We start from the raw sequence: 21,783 nt of genomic DNA, 5'->3' as shown, positions 1-21,783 counted from the left end.
CCGCAGCCTGCATGATGAACGTGCACAAGCGCTGCGTGATGAACGTGCCCAGCCTGTGCGGGACCGACCACACCGAGCGGCGCGGGCGGATATTCATCCGGGCTGACATCGAGAAGGACGTGCTGACCGTTGTAGGTGGGTAACGCGGGCACAGCGCGCTCCTCCAGCCCCTCTGTGCCCATGGGGACTGTGGAGCAGCTCCAAGCGGCAAGACCGGCCCTGAGCTGTGTCCAGAGCAGTGCCCGTCCCCAGCAATCCGGAGCCCAGGGGTTTGCAGAGCCACCGTGATGCCCACATTAAATCCCCATTGCTAGACTGTTCCAGTCACCAGTTTTTCTCATTGCTTCTTGAATCATGTCGTGTTCCAGCAGCTGCACCCCAGCATGGGAGGGCAGGTGCTTTTCAGCCCAGCTCCGAGTGTGCAAAGGGTTTGTTCAGTGTGTGGCACGCGGGAGCGAGCGCCCGTTTCCCGCTGCCCTTCCCGTGCCCGGGGTGGCAGCTGTCCCCACGCTGCCCCTCGAGGGGCCCTTCATCACCCTTGGCAGACAGGGTGCCCGCGGCTCCGAGCGATGCCGGCACACGGATGCGAGCGGATCCGCGGGCTGCCAGTGCCCTCTCGTGGCGCCGGCTCTCTGTGAGCAAAGGAAGGTTTGGAATCCGGGCGCCTTGATCAGCAGAGACTCCAAGGAGCCCTAAACATCCCAGCATCCCAAATGCGATCCCTGGGAAAAAGCCCTTGTCCCAGGTCCCCGTGTCCTGTTCTCCAGCCTTGTCCCCTCGCCCTTGTGACATGGACAGGGTGGTGCCATCGCAAAAGGCTTTTGCGTTTGAGAGCCTTTGCCACCGGAATTTGGGGTGCTGGGATGTGTTGCAGGGCTTGATGCCCGCATCACTCCCCAGAAATGCTCCAGAGCGCTGTGTGTGGGACACGTGAGGTATGGATAGGGATGAGGATGGAGGATGGCTGCAGGAATGAGGGGAGGCCGGGATAGCGGGGTTGTAGAGCAGCACACAGACCCCTCCTGCTCACCCAAGGGACGTCCTGGTCAGCAAGGGCACCACGAGGTGCAGCGGCTCTGCCGAAACGTGCCACAGACCAGGACTGGGATTTCCTAGGGAAACGTTTTCCATGGCCTGAGCGCACTGGCTGGTGCGGCCCAGCCACTCTACGTGGATGCAGCACTGATGGCAACATCCTTGGGAAGAGCACCGAGTTACTGAAAACATCAGGTTTTGTTTGAAGAGGCGTGCGGGCGCTGTTTTTTTCGGAATGGAGAATTTCGGGGCAGCCCCGTGTTTTCGTGCTGCGATGCTGCCCTCCAGGGGCCAGCAGGGCCGGCAGCGACGCGCTCCGCAGGGCCCGCCTGGCAGCTGGATTTGCCCCCTTCCTTGGGGAGGCTGCTTTATCCGCGGAGGGGGCGGTGGGATGTGTCACCCATCGGTGGTGGAGGGGGCGGTGGGACGCGTCACCCATCGGTGGTTATGGAAGGGTCGGTGGGACGCGTCACCCGCTGGCCCCCGCGGCGGACGGGAGCAGCCGCCCGGTGCACGGGCGGAGGGCACCGGAGCGGCCGCGCGTGGCCCCTCCTGGCGCGACTGTCGCCTCCTGGGCAGGCGGCCGCGGTGCGGCCGGGCTCGCCGCAGCGCAGGGCGCGGGCGCCGCGGGGTGACGAGCAGCCCAAGCGCCCGCGCGGGGCCGGCAGCAGAGCCCGTGTCGGCCGTGCTGGGAACCCTCGCGTTGTGGTGTGCTTTGTGCCCACGCGCGCTGCTGGTGTGCACACAGAGGCGGGCAGAGCCCGTCACTAGGTGTGAGCACGGCCCCGGCGCCGCGGGGCAGCCCTGCAGCACCCCGGCTCGCGCCTTCCCTCCGCGCTCCTCCTTCCCTCTGCCACGTCGCCGCCTCCCGCCGGTGGAAAACACGGCCTTTGGGTTAAGCAGAGTGTGGGCTTTGCCTTGAAACGACCGCTCGTGTAAGGCTGAGAGCTGGGCCTGTTCAGCCCCAAGAGGAGACGGCTGAGAGGGGACCTCATCACTGACTACAAATACCTGGAGGGAGGGAGTGAGGAGGATGGGGCGGCCGCTTTTCAGAGGTGAGACTGATAGAACTAGAGGAAACGGCCACAAATTGAAACACCAAAAGTTCCCCAGGAGCTTAAGGAAGGATTTCCTGACAGTGCATGTGACAGAGCCCTGGAACAGGCTGCCAGGAGAGGCCACGGAGTCTCCTCTGGACATCTCCTAAACCCCCCTGGATGCCACCCTGTACCCTGTGCTCTAGATGACCCTGAGTGTGCAGGGGGTTGGACTAGGTGATCTCCAAAGGTCCCTTCCAAACTTGATGGTTCTTATGATTCTATTCTATGAATTAACCAGTAATGCCCCTGAACTGCATGTCCTTGAACCCTCTCCTGGCAGGCAACTCTGCTGTGCCCAGGCTGGTGTCCCCTGTGCCTGGCACAGGCTCTTCAATTAAAAACCCAAACTTCAACATTTTAACCCATTCTCAGCTCCAGACTGCTGGGTGAGCCTTGGAGCAGGAGGGCTTCATCACGCCAGGCACGCAGGGCAGCTGGACACGCGTGGCTTGAGCTGCTTCATGAGCTCACTGATTCTCTGGGCCTGGAAAATGAAGTGTTCCTGGAGCTACATGTGTCTTGGAAGGCTGGCAATGGGGCCAGAGCACGTCCAGCTCTGAGTTCCTTGGGAAGTCAAGGTGCTTGAGTGACCTGGGTGGCTGTCACCCCTGGCCCTGGTGCCCGGCAGATCCGCTGCTCATGGTCGTTATCTGGCTGTGCCCGGGCCAGCTGCAGCCGCCAGCACCGCGAGGGTCCCCGTGCAGGCTGGTGTGTCCTGCCCGTGTCCAGCCTCGTGGCCCCACGTGAGGGATACTGGGCTCGGGGCAAGCGGGACACCAGAGCGCACTGCGTGCCATGGACGCGCTGGGGTGCTGCAGTGACGGAGCGCGGCGGGATACCGGTGTGCACCGCGCGCCGTGGACGCGCTGCAGTGACGGAGCGCGGCGGGACACCGGTGTGTGCCGTGGACGCGCTGCAGTGACGGGACACAGCAGGACACCGGTGTGCACTGCGTGCCGTGGACGCGCTGCAGTGACGGAGCGCGGCGGGACACCGGTGTGCACCGCGTGCCGTGCACATACTGCAGTGACGGAGTGTGGCGGGACACCGGTGTGCACCGCGCGCCATGGACGCGCTGCAGTGACGGAGTGCGGCGGGACACCGGTGCATATTGTGTGCTGTGCACGTACTGCAGTGACGGAGTGCGGTGGGACACCGGTGCATATTGTGTGCTGTGCACATACTGCAGTGACGGAGCGCGGCGGGACACCGGTATGCACTGCGTGCCGTGGACGCGCTGCAGTGACGGAGCGCAGCGGGACACCGGTGTGCACCGCACGCCATGGACGCGCTGCAGTGACGGAGTGCGGCGGGACACCGGTGTGTGCCGTGGACGCGCTGCAGTGACGGAGTGCGGCGGGACACCGGTGCATATTGTGTGCTGTGCACGTACTGCAGTGACGGAGTGCGGCGGGACACCGGTGTGCGCCGTGGACGCGCTGGCGCGCAGCAGAGACCGAGCGCGCGGCAGCCCCGGCTGGGACAGGTTGGGCTGGTTGTGTTAATGGATGTGAACATCTGAGCGCGGGAAGGGAGGAAGGAGCGCGGAGTCAGTCCTGCTTGGGACACTGGTGCCTCTCGTGTGCCCGCCCGCACCCCGTGCGCTCCCCTGAGCTCTGGGGGGCCGGGCCACATGATTTACTGGGCTACTGGAGCAAAACATTGACCCAAACTGCAGCTAATTGTGCAGTCATTAGATAAATGAGCCGGGAGTGTGTTAATTAATAATCACCCGCCCAGGAAGATGCAGCCGTAATGAGTGTGGGCCTTTTCTGTGACATAAGCGTGTGCAGGTATCTGCTCCTGCAGCCGCAGCGCCAGGGTGCGGATCCGTGTCCCAGCCGTGCCGGGAGGCTGCCGGAGCAGAGCCGGAGGCTGCGACGTGGGGAGTGTGGCCGGGGCGCCCGCAGCGCCGTGGGGCTGCCCGCTCTGCCCCGCGCCCGGGGAGGCTTTGGGGTGAAACCCGCTCATTCCAAACGTCCCGTGGCAGACGTCCCAGCCATCCTCGTTCCCGTGCTGGGTGGACGCGGGGGCGGCTCCGGCCCCACGCCCCCTTTCACACCGCCCTCCGGAGCCTCTGGTTCTGGGCACATTTGCCCCGGGTTTGGGTTGGGGGCCGCGTTGTCCCCGCTCGGCCGTGGCCGGCGCCGAGCGCGCCCGCAACAGCTGCCTTCACTGAGATCATCGCCTTCTAGCTCGCAGCTATTAATAGTGGTATTGCTGCTGCTTAACCATGCACAGAGCTGTCATCAGATGAGATGTAAAAATATTTTGCATCAAATTGAACAGTCTAAGAAATGCCATAAGCTACTGGAGAAAGCGCCTTTCCTCCAACACATGAGATACCACTCCGACGCCTCTTAAGCTTTTTATTTTCTTTCACTTAATTGTTGATTTCTGCTTGAAAAATCAGAGAGTTACTTGAGGTCAAAGCAGAAGCATTTTGTTTTTTAAATGAATAGATAATTCTATTCCCATTAATGAAATGTCTAAGTCTGCATGCTGAGATAATAATGCAAAGTAATCAAATCTCATGCTCCAAGGCATAAACTGATTGACTCGGGGGGTCAGGGATGATTTTTCCTGTTCTGCAGGAATTGAACATGGGCCTGGTTCAGGCAAGGGCTGCTCCGCTGGCTCCGGTGTGCACTGCCGGCGGGACCCTTGTGGGATTCCACACGATGTCCCTGGCTGCAGACGCTGCTGCACTCGGAGCTGGTGACGGGGCCGCGGGGTGGTTCCCGGCGCTGCTGGTGCAGAGGCTTTGATGGTGTCCAGGGAATGCCAGGAGTCCCCAGGGATTTCTGTAGCCCCTCAGGGTGCTGCTGGCCAAGGCGGGAATTACTCTCTGCGCCTTTCCTGGAGATGAAATACAGGAACCTCCTGCCTTGCAGGAACCTCCTCCTTTGCCAGAACCTCCTTTGCAATCACCTCCTGCTTGCAGGGACCTCCTCCTTTGCCAGAACCTCCTTTGCAATCACCTCCTGCTTGCAGGGACCTCCTCCTTTGCAATCACCTCCTGCTTGCAGGGACCTCCTCCTTTGCCAGAACCTCCTTTGCAATCACCTCCTGCTTGCAGGGACCTCCTCCTTTGCAATCACCTCCTGCTTGCAGGGACCTCCTCCTTTGCCAGAACCTCCTTTGCAATCACCTCCTGCTTGCAGGGACCTCCTCCTTTGCAATCACCTCCTGCTTGCAGGGACCTCCTCCTTTGCAGTCACCTCCTCCTTTGCAGTCACCTCCTCCTTTGCAAGACCCTCCTGCTCCGCGCTGGGGACTGCAGCGGTGCCTGGGATCCCCTTTAGCAGCGGAGGCGGCAGCAGCACCTTGGGAGCTGAGCGCAGCCCGGTGGGGTGGCAGCGCGGTGGAGCCCTGCAGAGATGGGGACATGGGGTGTCCCCATGCCTGTGGTGGCTGTGACACCCGCGCGCCATCAGTGCCACCCGCGGCCCCTGCATCTCCCTCTGCTCCTCCTGCCCCGGCCCCTCGCTAGTCAGGCAGCGCCTGTTGGGGCTCGTTGTGCGATTTTTCCCTAATGTAGTTCTGTGTTTTATAATTCAAGGATGTATAAAGATAGGTCTTCTTTTTTTTCTTTTTCCCCCTATCAAAAAGGCACAGATAAAAGCCTGTAATGGTGAAGAGAAAATATGTGTTCTTCTCCTCTGATAAGGGGTGACGGGAGGCAGGCACTGCAGCCCTATCAGCGCGGAGCCTTGCAGGGTCCTTGGAAATTAAACTCATTACGTAGAGATCGCACGGAGCAGATTGCGAGCCTTTCCGCTCCGATGGCACCGAGCTTGCCACGGAAGATTTAGACCAAGAGTCCAAATTAAGCCACAGAATAACCACTGTGTATCCTTGCCAGCACAGAGCCCGGATTTATGTCCAACATTTTTAAAACTATATATTAATTTATTAAATGACATATGAAAATAATTGCCTGAGTGCTATAGAAATAGAGTTGCGGTGTCTGTGTTGCAGTAAGTGGCTATAAAGGGGACATGACATGGGGCTGGGGCAGTGTGTGGGTGCAGTGGGAGCCAATGGGTCCCCTGACTCTATCGGAGGGACCTGGCTCATCCCCATTGCGTCCAGGCTCATATTTTTACAGTTTGAATATTGATTTTTTTCTATGTTCTTCTCCCCACAGTAAGAGATGCTAAAAACCTAGTCCCTATGGATCCCAATGGCTTGTCAGACCCCTACGTGAAGCTTAAACTAATCCCCGACCCCAAAAACGAAAGCAAACAGAAGACCAAAACTATCAAGTGCTCCCTGAACCCAGAGTGGAACGAGACATTTAAGTTGTAAGTACGACAGAAGCGTTTAAGCTGATTTCCCTGGCGCCCGAGAGCTAGGGCGGCGATGCTGGGTGCAGCGGCACCGAGCGGGTTCGCTGGGTCGCTGCCGCCCATGGGCGCTGCGGGCGCGAGCCCAGCCGGGGCGGCGCTGCCCGGGCGCTGGGGACGATGCCCAAGAGCAGAGCGGTCACCAAGGAGGGATTTGGGGCCGGGACGCGGGGCGGGATGCGGGGCCGGGATGCGGGAGGTGGCCCCGCAGCCCACGCGGCGCTCGCCGCCCCGTTGCAGCCAGCTGAAGGAGGCGGACAAGGACCGGCGGCTCTCGGTGGAGATCTGGGACTGGGACCTCACCAGCAGGAACGACTTCATGGGCTCGCTCTCCTTCGGCATCTCCGAGCTGCAGAAGGCCGGCGTGGACGGCTGGTAGGAGGCGCTGGGGCCGGGCAGAGCGCACTGCTTCACCATGTTCCTCAGTTGTCCCCCCGGGCAGGACTCAGGTCCTTCCCTTCCCGCTGCTTTTCCTTTCCCTGCTCACATCCCTCTTGCCTTCCCACGCTTCTCATGCAAAGTGAGGCCATTTAGAGCAAGCTTGACATGTCCTTCAGCCACCCCAGACCACAGGGTACCAGTTTGCCTTGGACAAGGCAAGGAGCACCCCGGGTGCTATGGGGAGCTGCAGCGCCGAGCAAGCAGTTGGCTGTCCCGTGCCCCAGAACAGACTCTCCACCACGGCCTTGCTTTGTCCAGGGGCTGGGATGTGGGAAGGGTCTGGGCCCTGCCAGGAGGGAACGTGCAAAAATGGCGTTTTTTATCTGTGGGGTTTGGGTCAGGAAGAGGAGGGTCGTCTGGAGATGGGCTCAGCGTGGGGAGATCTGGATGCAGAGCTGCACTGCACTGCATTGGATCAATGTCAGTCTGCGACTCCGGCTGTGCTGGTGCGACGTCCTCGCTGTGTCCCCAGGTTTAAGCTGCTGAGCCAGGAGGAAGGGGAGTATTTCAACGTGCCGGTGCCCCCGGAGGGAGAAGAAGGAAATGAGGAGCTGAGGCAGAAATTTGAGGTGAATTGACTTTTCTTGGGAATTTTCCTCGGTGTTTCTCCTTGCTGCCAGCCTAGGGCAGGCTCTGCTCTGGCCCGAGGGCTTTGCTGTCCGGTCCTGTCCCTGTCTGTGTATGGGGACGTGGGCAGGGCTGTCCCCGCGCTCCTCCCGCGTCCCGGGGTGGCTGCTGTCACCGCGCACAGCTCTGCCCACGCCAGCGAGCGGCACGTCGGGAGGAGCAGGGGGGCTGTGCAGAGCCAGCGGCTGCGGCTCGCATGGGAAGGGGCTGCCGAGGCACCCGGACTCCTGTCCCCTGGGCTTTGGTGACATTTGGGCTCGATTCTGCCTTCAAGGAGGCTTCAAGGAGAAAGCCCTATTTCCAACTCGATAAGCCATGGAAGCTTTTGCCAAAATGATTGATCCCAGCATTACTGGATTAATAGCTCCTTCCCACTCCTCAGCGCAGTCAAAATCTTCCCAGGGCCTTGAGAACAGGCATGTTACATCTGGAGACACATATGAAATGAGCCGTATAGGAAATAAAGCATTTGGCCTTACAAAAGTCAGCCTGACATCCGTAACTGCAGTGTGTGACCAGAGAGATTTTTCTAAATGACCTTTTTAAGAAAAGAAAAGAAAAGAAAAGAAAAGAAAAGAAAAGAAAAGAAAAGAAAAGAAAAGAAAAGAAAAGAAAAGAAAAGAAAAGAAAAGAAAATCTCACTTATATGCAACTTCCCTGGATCTGCAAGAATAAGACAGCTCTAATATGCAGAGGCCCTGGCCATGCAGCATATGTAGCACTGCCAGTTTTGCAAGGAATTAGCTGCCTGACCTGCTGTCCTTGCGTTTCTTGATGCTCAGTGGTGCCAGTCACGTGCGTGCCGGAGGTCTCGGGCAGGAGGGCTGCACGTCGCGGAGCACGTTGCCCCTGAGCGACCCGCGCTCCCGTGGGACCCACAGCCCCTGCTGCCAGTTCTGCGATGCCTTTATCAGCTGGGACAGCTTGATAGATGCGAACATCCGCTGCTATTGCATAAATTCAGATGTAGCAAATTAAGTGTGACAAATGAGGTTGGATAACGAAGGTCAAATGCTTTTTAAATTTCTTTTGTGAGCAATATTTGGCACGCTTCAGTCGTAAAACTTAAGAAGGTCTCAGGATTGTGTGAGTGTTAGGAGCACATTAGAAATAGGTTAAAGGACTTGTGTGCTCGCTTAGGGACAGGCACCAGGGACATGTGGTAGCAAAACCAGGACACCTCTGGGGTGGTCTCCACATGCCCTAGCTCCTCTTCTAGCTGCTGGGACCTTTCCCCCTTCTGCCCTAGCTTGCACTTGGCCTGATTTTCTCAGCAAAGTCACGTTGTGTTTAATCCCCCTCTCCTCTCCTGGGGAAGTGCAGGGATGCTGCAGAGTAAGGTCAAATGCAGGACTGAATATGCATCAGCTGAAGGCAGCAAGAGAGACCTGGAGCCGCCTACGCCCTCCAGTACTCGGACTCTGCCTGTGCTGCTGGGAGATTTGCAAGCTTTACACCACAATTTGCAAGTTTGCTGGATGAAAACCCTTTGTCTCCTTGGCCTCTTTGCATTGTCCTTTGCTGTGTTGATCTGGAGGGAAGGCCCTGTGCAGCGTTTCCTTCCAGTTCCCTCGTCCGAGCCCAGTGCTGCCCTGTTGGGGCTGCGAATGTGCCGGGGACCCGCGGAGGAGGCTTCTGGGGTGCAGCGTAATGGCACCACAGTGACTGCCCTGGGAATGTGTTAGAGCTTGTTTTCACAGCGGCCGATTTGCCATCAAATTTCCCCTGACAAGATGGGTTTGTTAGCTGTGGCCGTGTCGGGAGGTTGTCCGGGGGTCCGGGCGCATGGTGTGCCGGGATGTGCGCGTGTCCTTGGAGCACAGCTTGGAGCAGGGGCGGGATCGCGGCATTCCTTCAGGAATGGCCCAGGACAGAGCCTCCCAGCCTGGGCGCTGGGATGGCTGCGAGGTTCCCCTTGGGTGTAATTTTGGAATCCACGGCTGTTACAAGGCCTGCGTGGGCAGCGTTTCCCCTGACGAGCCGGACAGAGCGCTGCGCGATGGCAGAGGCCAGCAGGGACTTGCAGGGTTTCCTCCAAGTCGATCCAAAGTGAAGTGCCTGCTGAGGAATCCCCTTGCTTTCCAAAATAAACCATGACACGACGCTCTATTCCTTTTAAGCGCAGGACCTTCCTCTCCGGCGGCCGCGGCTGGTGACTGTGACGGGTGGTGCCTGTGGAGCGATCCCAGCCGCGTCCCGGCCGCCCTCTCCGAGCTGCACGAGCAGCTCCGGTGTTTGCAGATCCTTGAGAGCTGCACGGCGCCCGTGCAGGCACTTTCCTGCTGCCTGGAGGCGCTCAGGTGACCTTGAGCGGAGCTCGACGGCGAGGAGAGCGTCGCCAGAAGCAATTAGCAGCAGCAGAGGCCGGGCCGCCGCGGCTCCTATCTGCAGGCGCGGCGAGCAGCTCCAAATGGAACTGCTGCAATCGGGTTAATGGAATTTCATGCTAGACTGAGCCCAATGCAAGCGCGGCACTGTGGCATATTTCTAGAAATTAAAGCTGAATAAATTGTGCGATAGCTTTTGCACGCGGCGGCTCGGCGAGGAGAGGGCCCGGCCGATGGAAGAGGCTGTTCAGTGATGGATTTCTGTGCTCAGAATGGGGATTTGGGGCTCCGGGGCAGCCGTGACGGAGCAGCCTGCGCGGGGACGCAGAGCCGAGCTGCCTCGTCCTCCGCTCTGCCCCCAGAGCGGCTCTGCATCACCCTGCACCCGCCTGGGCTGGCCCAGGAGCCCGACTCCCTCCGCTGCTGGATAGGAACAGAGTTGAAGCCTCTTCAGAAATCCCTCATTTCACCTTAATATGCCCACATTTGCAGTCACGGATCCTGTTCTCATAGGGCGGGGACTGGTGCTGTCACCCACCCGGGAAGTCCCTGTCCCCAGTGTCACCCACCGTGTGGTCCCAGTCGCACCTATGGGACAGGTCTCCAGGCGCGGTGCTGAGGAGAAGGCTGTGCTGTGGGGCTCTTTGCACAGCAGCCCTTCTCTGCACCGTGCTCTGCAGCTCTCCTCTCTCCCCTTCTCCCGTCTCCGTGTTCACAGAGAGCCAAGATCGGTCCTGGCTCCAAGGCGGCTGAGGAGAAGATGATGAATGCGATTTCCAAATTCGACAACAACGGAAGCAGAGACCGGATGAAACTTTCGGATTTCAACTTCCTGATGGTGCTGGGAAAAGGCAGCTTTGGAAAGGTATGGTAGGACTTCTTTATTTGCACAGCCGTGGTGTGAAACACAGGTGTCTGCAGCGGTGTTGGGGTGATGGTGCTAGAGCGGACACCGGGACCCTGCAGATCGGGGTCTGATTGGACATCTTGGAAACCAGGCGTTCCCTTTCAGGGGCAGTGTCTGCCTTTAAAGCCTGGCTCTTTATTCAGCCACGTTTCTAATAATTACCAGTTTACGTGAACATTTTAATTAACTTTCCAGGCCAGTTGTGAGCAGCAGAAGAATTTTGTTCCTCCGGTAATTGTGTGGCTTGGAGCCTTCATTGTCCTTGGGGTTTTGCCAACTTTGTCCTGGTTTTCATTAGAATCCCAGCCGAGCAGCACCTTTCCCAATGGCTGCAGCACCTGGAGCCGGAGGCTGCCGGGCATCTCCCCCTCTTGGCATCTGGGAACCGAGTTCCTTTTTCTCCTCCTCTTTCTTCCAATCTGAAAAATGTTCCCAGGCCCATTCATGGACTCATCACTTGGCCCCTGTGCCCACTCCAGCCTCCGGAGCCCGGTTCTCCTGCGCTCGCTCCTCCCGCGCGCATTCGTTCTTCCGCACCCTGTTCTGCTCTGCCGGCTCCTCCCGCGCTCGCTCCTTCCTCCCATGCCCAATTCTCCCCCGCTTGCTCGTTCCTCCAGTGCCCAATTCTGCTGCACTCACTCATCCTCCCATGCTGGATCCTCCCGCGCTCACCAGGGAGCAGCTGCAGCCTCCCGCTCCCACGCGCCAGGGTGCAGGCTGCTGCCGTGATTCCAAGGTGCCGGAGTGTCCCGGAGCTGTGCCCGGCGCTGGGACAGAGCCCACGTGCCGGGCGGCTCCGTGCCCCGGGCTGCATGCAGCAGCACGTGCCGTGCTTCCGCACGGGAAGGGCGCTGTTGCTAGCAGGAGAGCGCAGCGCTGGGCTTGGCCCAGCCCGGGTTTGCTTCGCTGCAATATAAAGAGGGAAGAGTTAATTTATGCGGCTCGCGCGCGATTTTTTTGGCTAGTCCAGCTGCCGCGCTGCTGCAGCCCGTCTTCCTTGGGCCTTTGCGGTGTTTTTGGAGCAGGATGCATTCTTTTGCCTCGGTGGCTGTGCGGCGCAGGGCAAGGGACGTGCCCATGGCCCTTGCCTGCCCTGGGCTGCGAGGGGCCGGGGCAGCGGGCGGCGATGCTGGCGCGGCCGCGGTCCCTGCGCGCCCCAGCCAGCCCTGCCCGCTCGCATGTGGCACCTGCTGGTGCCGCTCGTGCCGGCCCGGACGCTCCCCGCGCCGCCCTCGTCTCCAAGCGGGATCTCGTGGTGCCTCCGGGGCGCTCTCCTCGCCTGCGCATCCCTGCGCGCTCCGTTTCCCATAACAACGCACTCCCCCACGGAGCCTCTAAGCAAAATATCTTGGAAAGCACCAAAGCGCCCGTGGGTCCGGCCCGCAGCGCTCTGCCCCTGCCCCGCTGCACAGCAGCCCCTTCCCTGCAGTGAAGGACTTTCCCTTAAGAAGGGCAGCGAGGTGGGCAGCGAGGCGCTGGGACACGTGGATGCGGTCGCACGTGAGCCCCTTGCTGCAGGGTGGCAGGCCCGTGCTTGCTGCTCTCCCAGCCGCTGGCACAAACCAGGCCCAGCTCTTTTTATCACTTAAAAACCAGGCCCAGTGGCACTGATTTTATTTCCCTTTGCATTTCCGAAGGCGATGCCGGGACCTGCTAGCCTTTTCTCTACAAATCCGCTGTAGTTTGAAGCTCCTTTCAGCTCCATCCTATTGATGTTGATTCCCTGTAATTTATTTTCAAAACCTCCTAACTGCTCTTGCTGACGTGACCAGAGGATTTCAACGCTCTTTCAAACGCAAAGCAGTTTATTTCCCCCGCGCGCTGGAGCGGAGCGCGGGGCGGGCGGGAGCAGAGCTCCGTGCGCGGTCGCGGGGCGGGAGCGGGCTGTGCTGGGAGGCCTGGGGAACCCGCGCTGAGGCTGACGTGGTTAATGGGAGCGAGCTGCACCGCAGGAGCAGCGCATCCCGTCGCGTGGAGCAAATCCATCTGCAGAGAGGCAGAAGCAGGTTGAAGCGCGGGACTGGCGTTTCCCTGCGCCCCGGGAAGGGCTGGCCTGGGGACTGGCCGGGCTGCCGTTGCTCCACGCTGGGCAGGGCGAGCAGAGCAAATCCTGCTGGTTTTGGCCCACTTTTGGCCATGCACTAACTGTCCTCTGCTTCGAGTAGTCATTGCCTCATGCTTTGATGCACACGTGTCCGAGTTGTTCCTTCCTTTCCCTGCCCCATCGCCCCGTGCCCAGGCTGCTTGCTCAGAGGGGAACCTTGCTCTGTGAGCAAGGTGAGCAGGATGCGCTGGGCCAGGTGAGCCAGGGAATAGGCCCGAGGTGCTCTGGAAGAGCTCTCTGCATTGCCTGGCCCTGAGCTCAGGTTCCCAGGTTGCAACAAGAGGCACTGATAAAAACACAAGTGCTTTGCTTTGCGCGCGGAGCCGCAGGCCCTGCATGCCCTGTTCTCCCTGGCAGGTGATGCTCGCGGAGCGCAAGGGCACGGACGAGCTCTACGCCGTGAAGATCCTGAAGAAGGACGTGGTCATCCAGGACGACGACGTGGAGTGCACGATGGTGGAGAAGCGAGTCCTGGCCCTCTCGGGGAAGCCGCCCTTCCTGACGCAGCTGCACTCCTGCTTCCAGACCATGGTGAGTGCCGCGGCTGGAGCTGCGTCCGCGGAGCCCGAGCACTGGGCAAACCGCAGTGTCTTGATCTCCGAGGGGGAGGCTGAGGGCAGGAATGACCCCTAGAGACCCGCAGGGGATCGAGGAGCAGTGCCTTCCTGGACTGCATGGAGGCATCCCTACAGAAACCCATCCCAATCGCGTATTTCCAGCTCCTCTAACTCACATCTGTTTGCTTTCAGACACACGTTCCTGTGTTTGCAAAAGCGGCCGTGTATTCTTCCCCTTGGCACCCTCATAAATTGCACAATTTGCTTGCAAAAGTGCGCCCGTAAACAGAACGTTTGTGTGTGTCGATTAAAGCGGAGGCTGCGGCGCAGTCGTTGCACCCCGGAGACTTTCCCATTGGGCAGCGCTTAATTGCGTTACGGAGCCTTTGGGCAGCCCGGCCTGTGATTTCGGTTATCTCGCAGCAGCCAAGTGCCCAGCTTTTTCTCTGGATTCATTCTTGTGATGGCAAATCCAAGCAGACGGTGAAACCTGACACAAACCAGGGGAAATGCCGTTTGCAGAGGGCCCGCTGTTGAGGGCAGCAGCACAGAACTAGGGCTGGGAGGGCGGCGGGGGGGCGCGAAGCAGCGTCTGCCCGAGCACCGCGGCAATGAAAGCGTCCAGGTCCTTGTCAGCAGGCGGGAAGGTAATCACTGCGGTCCCTGCGCGGGGTGACAATGCCGTCCGGGAGGATTACATTTTAATATTATCCCAGCAATTTCATTTCCGGAGCGCACTGGGCATGTTGGAAGCGCGCGCAGCAGCTTGGCAGCGCGGCAAGCAGAGGGTGGCAGGAGCAGAGATTCCCGCAGCATCTCTGGGGCATCGGGGTGAGTCAGTGCAGGCTCATCCTGGCAGCGCTATAGGAGCTTCCTATAGTCACTGTATAGATAAAGCAATCAAAATGTACCCAGGGTGTGTTATTGAGCATTGGCACAAAGCGCCCTGCTCTCTGGGAGCGCGTCCGGCTTCCCACCCGGCCTCCTGCTTCAGGCAACCAGCACAAGTGGAAATGCTCAGTTCTGTGCATGGAGACGGGGCAAAGAGAGCGGTGTGAGTGCGGTTCTGGGGAGCCGGGGCCTGGGAATGTCCCCCGACAGCTCTGGGGCCCGGTGAACGGACGCTGCGAGCGTGGGGGGACCTTGGTTGTGCTCCTCGCATGGGAGATGGGCCAAAGGAACAGTCCACGAGGAGGAGGCAGCACTGGAGGAAGGCCAGCAGGCCTGCCTGGGAAAGGGCTCGGGCTGTTGGTGCTGGGGGCCGCGTTGAGGCCCCTGGTGCTTGTCGAGCCGAGTGGCACAGCCGGAGCTCGCAGTGCCGGGCGCCTCCCCGCTCGGCACCCAGCTGCCTCCGGCACGAGCCGCCCTTCCTGCCGCGCTTCCTCCCGAGCGATATATTTAGGGGGCAGCTGCAGCGAGCGCCGGGCTGCGTTGCAGTCGCTGCTGCTGAAGGTGACTCCTGCTCGCAGTGCCGGAGCCTCCTCGCTCCTCGGCGGCCCCTGCTCGGCTGGGGACCCGGCAACACGTGGCCCTGGCTAGGGAGGGATGTGGAACATTGAGAATTGTCCCGCAGTGCTGTGGGTGGAAAGCGCTCCCGCTGCTCGGGGCTTGTCCTCCCCCTTGTGACCCAGCTGGCAGGGTAGGACCATGCAGGTGGCAGAACGTGGCCCATCACTGCATCCCTCCTTCCGACACATCCTTGCACTCGCTGGGGCGGCTGTGCTCGCGTCCCGTGTGCGAGCACGCACTGCAATTGATGGGAAGCCACTGCTGACCCACTGGGCGCGAGCAATTAGCTAACGAGCTGTGCGGTCCCGCCTGCCGTGCTCAGCGGAGCCGCTGCGTCCCGGCCCCGCGCCCGCTGCCGCTCGCCCCGGCGCCCGCTGTCACCGCGTGCGTGCTGCTCCCCGCGGAGCGGCCACGCCAAGCCGGGGACGTGGAGCCGGCGGCGAGCGGTGGCAGATTCGTTAATAAATCCCTTTAAATAAACCCGCGGAGCTGTAGGCCGCGCTGGCCTCGCCGCCGGCCTCCGCGCTGCCGCTCACGGCTGGCTTCTCCCGCAGGATCGCTTGTACTTCGTGATGGAGTACGTGAACGGCGGCGACCTCATGTACCAGATCCAGCAGGTCGGGCGCTTCAAGGAGCCGCACGCCGTGTAAGTGCCGTGTTCCCAAGAGGGGAGTGCTGTGAGCTGGGGCGCTGGGACCCGGGCGCTGCGAGTTGGGATGCGCTGCGAGCTGGGATGCGCTGCGAACGGGAGCACGTGTTGCACCCACAGCACCCTGCAAGGCCCCGTGCTGCCAAGGCCATCCCATCCTGGTCATGGTGCCCCCTGGCTCCTGCTCGGCATGATCCGGTGGAGGGGACATGCTCGTGAGAGCCACCCCGTGCCCATTGGGACCAGGAGCAGGGTGCAGAGCCCGGCTGGGTCAGCCCCCGCACACGGGCAAACCCAGAGCTTGCCAAACCCGGAGCACCCTTTAAGGAGGAGGGTGGCAGCGCGCGCTCCCGGGTAGCTCGCGATGACAGAGCTCGTCAAGGCAGCGCACGGGAATGAACAGCCCGTGTCTCGTAACGAGGGGCCGCCTAATGAGAGGTGACAGCCCTGCCAGCCCCCAGCAGCCCGGCCCTGGTCCTCCCCGCGCTGCACACCGTGAGTTATGTCACGCTCGTGTGATACCCGCCTGGTATTTTGTGCCGCGCTGTCCATATCCTTTGGTCACGTAAGCCCAACGCATCTCATTTGGTGCAATTGGATCTGAAGGGTTTTCATTCTGATTCATCTGCCTTAATGACCACTTTTCTTTTTAAATCTCCGCTTCCAGGTTCTATGCAGCAGAAATTGCCATTGGCCTCTTCTTCCTGCAAAGCAAAGGCATCATTTACCGGTAGGTGGGCTCGCCGCCCTGCCTCCACGGGCGCCTGCGGTTCGGAGAGGGGTTCGTCTCTGCCCCGGTGTTTTGGGGCAGGGAGCTCACGTGCAGCAGCCGGGATGTGTCCCTGCTCCTGAGCGTGCGCTCCTTGCCGTGCCGGTGGCCGTGGGCAGCACGCAGCACACTGAGTTGTGCGTTCTGCTGCAGGGCGCTCTTTCCTTGCTGCAGGCTGCTCTTTCCTTGCTGCTACCCTTAGTGCTAGTGCTTAGGAATGGGTTATTCCAAGATTTGCAGGGCACGCCTGGTGCTTGTAGTTCAGACACTTGCACTTCTTCCTGCATTCACGACAGGACTTGGAGCATCCTGGGTCTGACTGCTGGTGAGCCGGGCATCGCGCTCGATGCCGCTGGCGAGCTGGGCACTGTGCTTGAGGCTGCTGGCGAGCTCAGCACCACGCTCGAAGCCGCTGGTTAAAGCACTGGAGCTCGGGCTCCTTCCTGCTCGCGAGCATCCCCAAAGCCCAAGGTAGAGCAGAACATCCCAATCAGTGTCAGATACCATTAGCTGCCTTGCAAAAGGAAACGCCGACTGTGCCAGTGAAGTTCTGAGCTGCTGAAAACAGTTCTGAAGATGAAAGAAGTGGAGCAAACCTGACGTGAGGGATGTTTTTTGCCATCAGCTGCTGCAGGGAAAGATTCTGGGTCTGCCAGTCCCAAGTGCCCCTTCCTTCCTCCAAATCCGAATGCAGATTTGTGTTCATCTGTCTTTGGCCCATCAGGGTTCTAAGCACTGACACTATAATTAGCAAAAATTATCTTAAAAAACAGCAAGAAGTTGTAAATTATGCTGTTCCTTTTATTGTACTCTACTGAACAAAGTTAGAGTATGCCAAGCAGAAGAATTATTTAAAGCATAATTTTGCATGTCAAACATTCTTGGCTCCAGCAATGCTTAACTATATGGTGCGTGTGAAGCACTCCAACGTTGGAAACAGTCTGCTGGCATTTTAATGCCGTCCCTCCTGCTCTGTCCACGCGTCTCTGCAGATGGGGCCAGGCATTGAAAAACCATCAATTTGTGTTTTCTTGGGGAGGAAGTAACAGAGAGGGATAGGGAGCTTTATGGAGCAGCTACTTGGTTCTTAGCTGCCGGAGAGCTCAAAACACACCACAGTTTTCATAAATGTAAAAAGCAATATATTAAATCCAGCTCCCTGCTCTGTTTTTGGTCACACACTTAGAAGCAATTCGTCCAGCATATGGTGTCCGAGGGGGTTAAAAGCAAAGTAGTTTGTCCTGGCAACCCCCCCGGCTTGTTTTTACTCATTTTCCTTCATCCTGCAAGGCGCCTGTGCAACACTCACCACCAGGCACCCAGCTCAGGGAACTTGCCCCTTTCCTTCCCGGGTTCCCTGTGGCCGTTGGAGAAATGTTTTCCTCTCCCTTGGCAGAGACCTGAAGCTGGACAACGTGATGCTGGACAGCGAAGGGCACATAAAGATCGCCGACTTCGGCATGTGCAAGGAGAACATCTGGGACGGGGTGACCACCAAGACCTTCTGCGGCACCCCCGACTACATTGCGCCCGAGGTAGGAGAGCCCAGGGCTGCTCCAAGCCCACGTGCTTCCAGGGCTTTTCAGGAGACGGATTTCTGGCAGGGGAAGCTGCTCCATAAAACATGCTCTGCGCTGTGCAAGGCTTGAGTGGGAGCTGGCAGAGCGCGTGGTCCATGCACCATGCGCATGGTCCATGCACCGTGCCCGGGGTCCATGCACCGTGCCGTGTCCATGCACCGTGCGCGTGGTCTGTGCACCATGCGCATGGTCCATGCACTGTGCCCGTGTCCCGGGCTCCCTGCGGATCCCCCTATGCTGCTGCCCCTTCCCAGGAAGCTCCGGAGCACTGGGAGCCCCGGGGCAGGAGCAAGAGGAGGGTCTGGTGCAAGGGAGCCTCCTGGGCACCTTCCTGCTGCGGCACGTGCTCCCCGGCCCTGACTCATCCGCGTTCTGCCGGAGGAATCATTTTCTGAAAGGAAACATGTTTTCCTTGGAAGATGGCTAATTTTAGTCAAAGAGAATGTCATTTGTTGGGCTGGGGGGACCAAGGAGAAACATTCTGCTCACATTCCCTGGGAACAGAGTCGGAATAGCTCTTTAATATCACACCCCTAATAGCGGCCACCGATCCGCTCGGGCCGGCGCGTGGTCGGCCGCCTGTGCCGGCGGGATGTGCCGACCGGGAGGGCTGGAACCTCGCTCCTTGCTCCTGCCGGCCCTTCCCAAGGAGACCGGCGGGCACGGGGCTTCCCGAAGCGCTTCCCGAAGGAGGGAGGAGCGGGTTTAGGAGCTCCGGGACGCGCTGCTCCATGCGCCATCCGTCTCCCTGCAGCCGCTGCGGTGGCAGCGCACGCAAAAAGTGTCATATTGGTGCATTTTAATGTGGGATTTATGACAGGCAGGTAGGCAATTGTTCCCAGATGCCTGTTCCCTTAAAATAAAAATATCCCTCTAAAATCTTCTTGCTCTTCTGAATTTTCGGTGATGAGATGAATTTTTCAATATTTATCCATTTAAATATTTTAGAGAAAGGGTTTCTCTTTGCAGGGATGTGGTTAGATGCCCATGTATGCTAAACTATGTTGTGTTTTGCTGCAGCCAGAGAGAATTTTAATTACTAGTTAAAATGACTATTACAGACCCGCGTTCCACCAAGATTAATACTGGTGTCCTGTGGTAGTAGCTGTGTTGCAGGTGTGATTAATCCTCCTTCAGAGCAGGACAAATGACCAGTTCTCTTGGTATTTGCCTGAGCATTATCATTTAAACACTTATTTTCTTCTACTTGCCCTATTTTTTTTTTCTCCAGAAGAGAAGGAGGAAATGGGAAATTAGGATGCAAATCACTACCGTATCCAGCAATAATATTAAAGCCTGCTACCAGTAGGCTTCCAGGGAGTAAATAACACGTCCCTTATTTATAAATGGGGTATAAAATTCTTGCCTGGCCTCGCATTTGGTGGCAAAGCCAGCGTCAGATCCTGGTCTTCATTTTCTAGCTGTGGTCCGGTGCTTTTGCAGCAGACCCCCTTTCCTCATGTTGGGAAGCAGCACCGCTCTTCAAGCCAACATATCCGCAGGCCAAAGCTGTCCTGGGATTTGCTTGACCCATTTTCAGGGCATTTCTGTTCCCGTGTGGAGTCCCACACAGGCCAGGGTGGTGGGTACCATGTGCCCCCCGGGCCCGCGGTCCTTGGGGAGGGGACACGGTGACTGCTCGGCGCACCCCCCCCAATTAGCATGTGATTTGCATTGGTGCTCCAATCTGTGAGTCTCTGCTGAGCAGGAAGCCGTAATTAGGATGAATAAATTGTGTAATTGTTTTGCGCTAAGTGGCAGATGGCAGCGCCCGCGGGCTGACGAGCGCGCCGCAGAGTCGCCCATCGGCAGCGGGACGCGCCGGGCAGCGGAGCAGCGTCCCGGCACCCCGGCACCCGCGCCCGGCGGGACCCTGTCCGTGCACCCCCCGGGCCGCCCCGCGCAGCTTGTTTGTGCTGCAGGAAGCCGCTCCGGATCGCTGGCCGCGGAGCCTCCGTGGTGAGCGGGTGCAGGCGGTGCTGTCGGGCCGCGTTAGGCTGACGAACGGCGGGCTCGGCAGCGCCCAGCGCAGCGCCAGCCCTGCCCGCCGCTCCAAACCAGGGCTGCGCCGGGCAAAAGGCGAAGCTTGGTCTGCGCTGGAACAAATCCGCCCAAATTCACACCAAGCAGTCCCGTTTTTGTCTAGCATTCAGCATCTGAGGGTTGGTTATGTTTTAGCTGCTGAGCCCTTTGCCAGGGAAATGTTTTGTTTGTATCTGTGATTTCGCACCATTTTGGAGGGTCGAGCCTCAGCGAATAACCTTGTCCTTTGTGCCGGGCTGCAGCTCGGGCTGGCTTTGCGCGGTGCCGAGGGGTCGGACCGGGAGCGCGACGCCGCTCTTTGTTGTTTGCAGATAATCGCTTACCAGCCCTACGGGAAGTCTGTGGACTGGTGGGCGTTCGGCGTGCTGCTCTACGAAATGCTGGCTGGCCAGGTAACCGGGGGTGGCTGATCCCTCGGGGATGGAGTTCAGCTGGCACCGGAACCAGCAGGGTTGGGAATGTGGGCCCTGCAGCACCAAGGCCGGGATGGGGCTGGTTTTCCAACCCTGGGAACGTGGACATGTGAGATCCAGGACATGCCCCGCAAGCTCTTCTCTCTGTGCTGCAGGCGCCCTTCGAGGGTGAGGACGAGGACGAGCTCTTCCAGTCCATCATGGAGCACAACGTGGCCTACCCCAAGTCCATGTCCAAGGAGGCAGTGGCCATCTGCAAAGGGGTAAGGGCTGGTGTCGCCGCTGGGCGCGGGAGCCCCGCGCGGGCTGCGATGCTGGTGCTGGCGGGGGGCACCGAGCTGCCCGCGCGGCCGGAGCAGGGGATGCTCCCGCGTCCGTGCTCACTGCTCCCCCGCAGCCAGAGCCCGCGCTGTTCCCTGCGTGCAGGCTGGAAACAGTGGAGTAGCGGCTCGGTCCTCCCTGTGCCCGCTTTGTTTGGGAGGTGATGGACGGTGCCGCCCGGAGCCCAGTCTGTGCCGATGGTTACGAACCGCTTCCCAGGGAGCCAGTGCATGGGTTTGATCTAGCACTGCCAGAGTTATGTGGTTGTGTAGGAACCTGTTAAATGTTTGCTTTTAATAATTAATATTTAAAATACCTGCACGTTCCGTGTCTCCGAATAGTGCCTCTGCCTGCAAGGGACATGGCATGATGCTTGCACCGTGTGTCTCCGCTCCCGCCGGGGTCCGGAGCGGGCGTCACACAGGGAGCGTCTGCCTGTCCGGAGGGGAAGCGCTGCCGGAAGCTCCGCGCTCCAAGTGGGTCAGCGGGAGGGGACACTTTCCAGGTCACTTGGCAGCCCGTTCAGTAAAACGTGCTAAAATCCCCATGGTAGTTTAGAAAGCGCCCTGGTAGTTGGAGGGGAGCTGCCACAAGCTGCCTCCTGTCTGCAGGGGCCCCATGTGCCGCGGGAAGCGGCTCTGTGATGCTAAGCGTGGCCTGGAGAGTGAGCAGGGCTGGGGCAATGGGGCCTCGGGCTTCCTTCTGGGTCATAGCAGCCACAATCGGGATGTTGGGAATGGACCAGGAGAGAGCCTGGTTGAAGAGGTGGCCGCTGCTTTTCCCAGCACCGGGCTGCATGGGCAGGCAGGGAAGCGCACACACTGTGCTCGCTTCCTGGGAAATGCCTTTACAGCAAAGCGGGGCTTCCACACGGAGCATCCCGCTTCCGGGAAGGACTGGCGCTAAAGCTCAGCCCTGCGCAAGCTGCGCGGCTCTTTGGCGGAGGGCGAGCTCCCATGGTGGAGCTCGCCGCGTGCGCACGGTGTCTGCACCGCGGGGCTGCAGGGCGCGGGGCGCTGCGCCAGCCCCGTCCCGTGGCACCCCCGTGGTGG

General features: G+C 59.6%; 1 protein-coding gene across 2 annotated transcripts in view; it reads left to right on the top strand.

Annotated features, from left to right (window-relative positions):
• The window catches only part of PRKCB (protein kinase C beta), a 69,612-nt gene that overhangs the window by 37,404 nt on the left and 10,425 nt on the right, over positions 1-21,783 (top strand). For both annotated transcript variants that reach the window (XM_026054041.1, XM_026054040.1), the window contains exons 5-15: positions 7-135; positions 6,286-6,442; positions 6,725-6,859; positions 7,398-7,494; positions 10,598-10,744; positions 13,248-13,421; positions 15,511-15,602; positions 16,273-16,335; positions 17,771-17,909; positions 20,309-20,389; positions 20,566-20,673. In XM_026054041.1, coding sequence (XP_025909826.1) covers positions 7-135; positions 6,286-6,442; positions 6,725-6,859; positions 7,398-7,494; positions 10,598-10,744; positions 13,248-13,421; positions 15,511-15,602; positions 16,273-16,335; positions 17,771-17,909; positions 20,309-20,389; positions 20,566-20,673 — 1,322 coding nt within the window. The remainder of the gene's footprint in view (positions 1-6; positions 136-6,285; positions 6,443-6,724; positions 6,860-7,397; positions 7,495-10,597; positions 10,745-13,247; positions 13,422-15,510; positions 15,603-16,272; positions 16,336-17,770; positions 17,910-20,308; positions 20,390-20,565; positions 20,674-21,783) is intronic.

The sequence above is a fragment of the Nothoprocta perdicaria genome, unplaced genomic scaffold (genome assembly GCF_003342845.1).
Source record: "Nothoprocta perdicaria isolate Ctin4 unplaced genomic scaffold, notPer1 scaffold_12, whole genome shotgun sequence".
NCBI classification, from domain to species: Eukaryota; Metazoa; Chordata; class Aves; order Tinamiformes; family Tinamidae; genus Nothoprocta; species Nothoprocta perdicaria.
The sequence above is the reverse complement of the archived record's forward strand: the minus strand, read 5'-3'. Positions and strand labels throughout refer to the sequence as shown.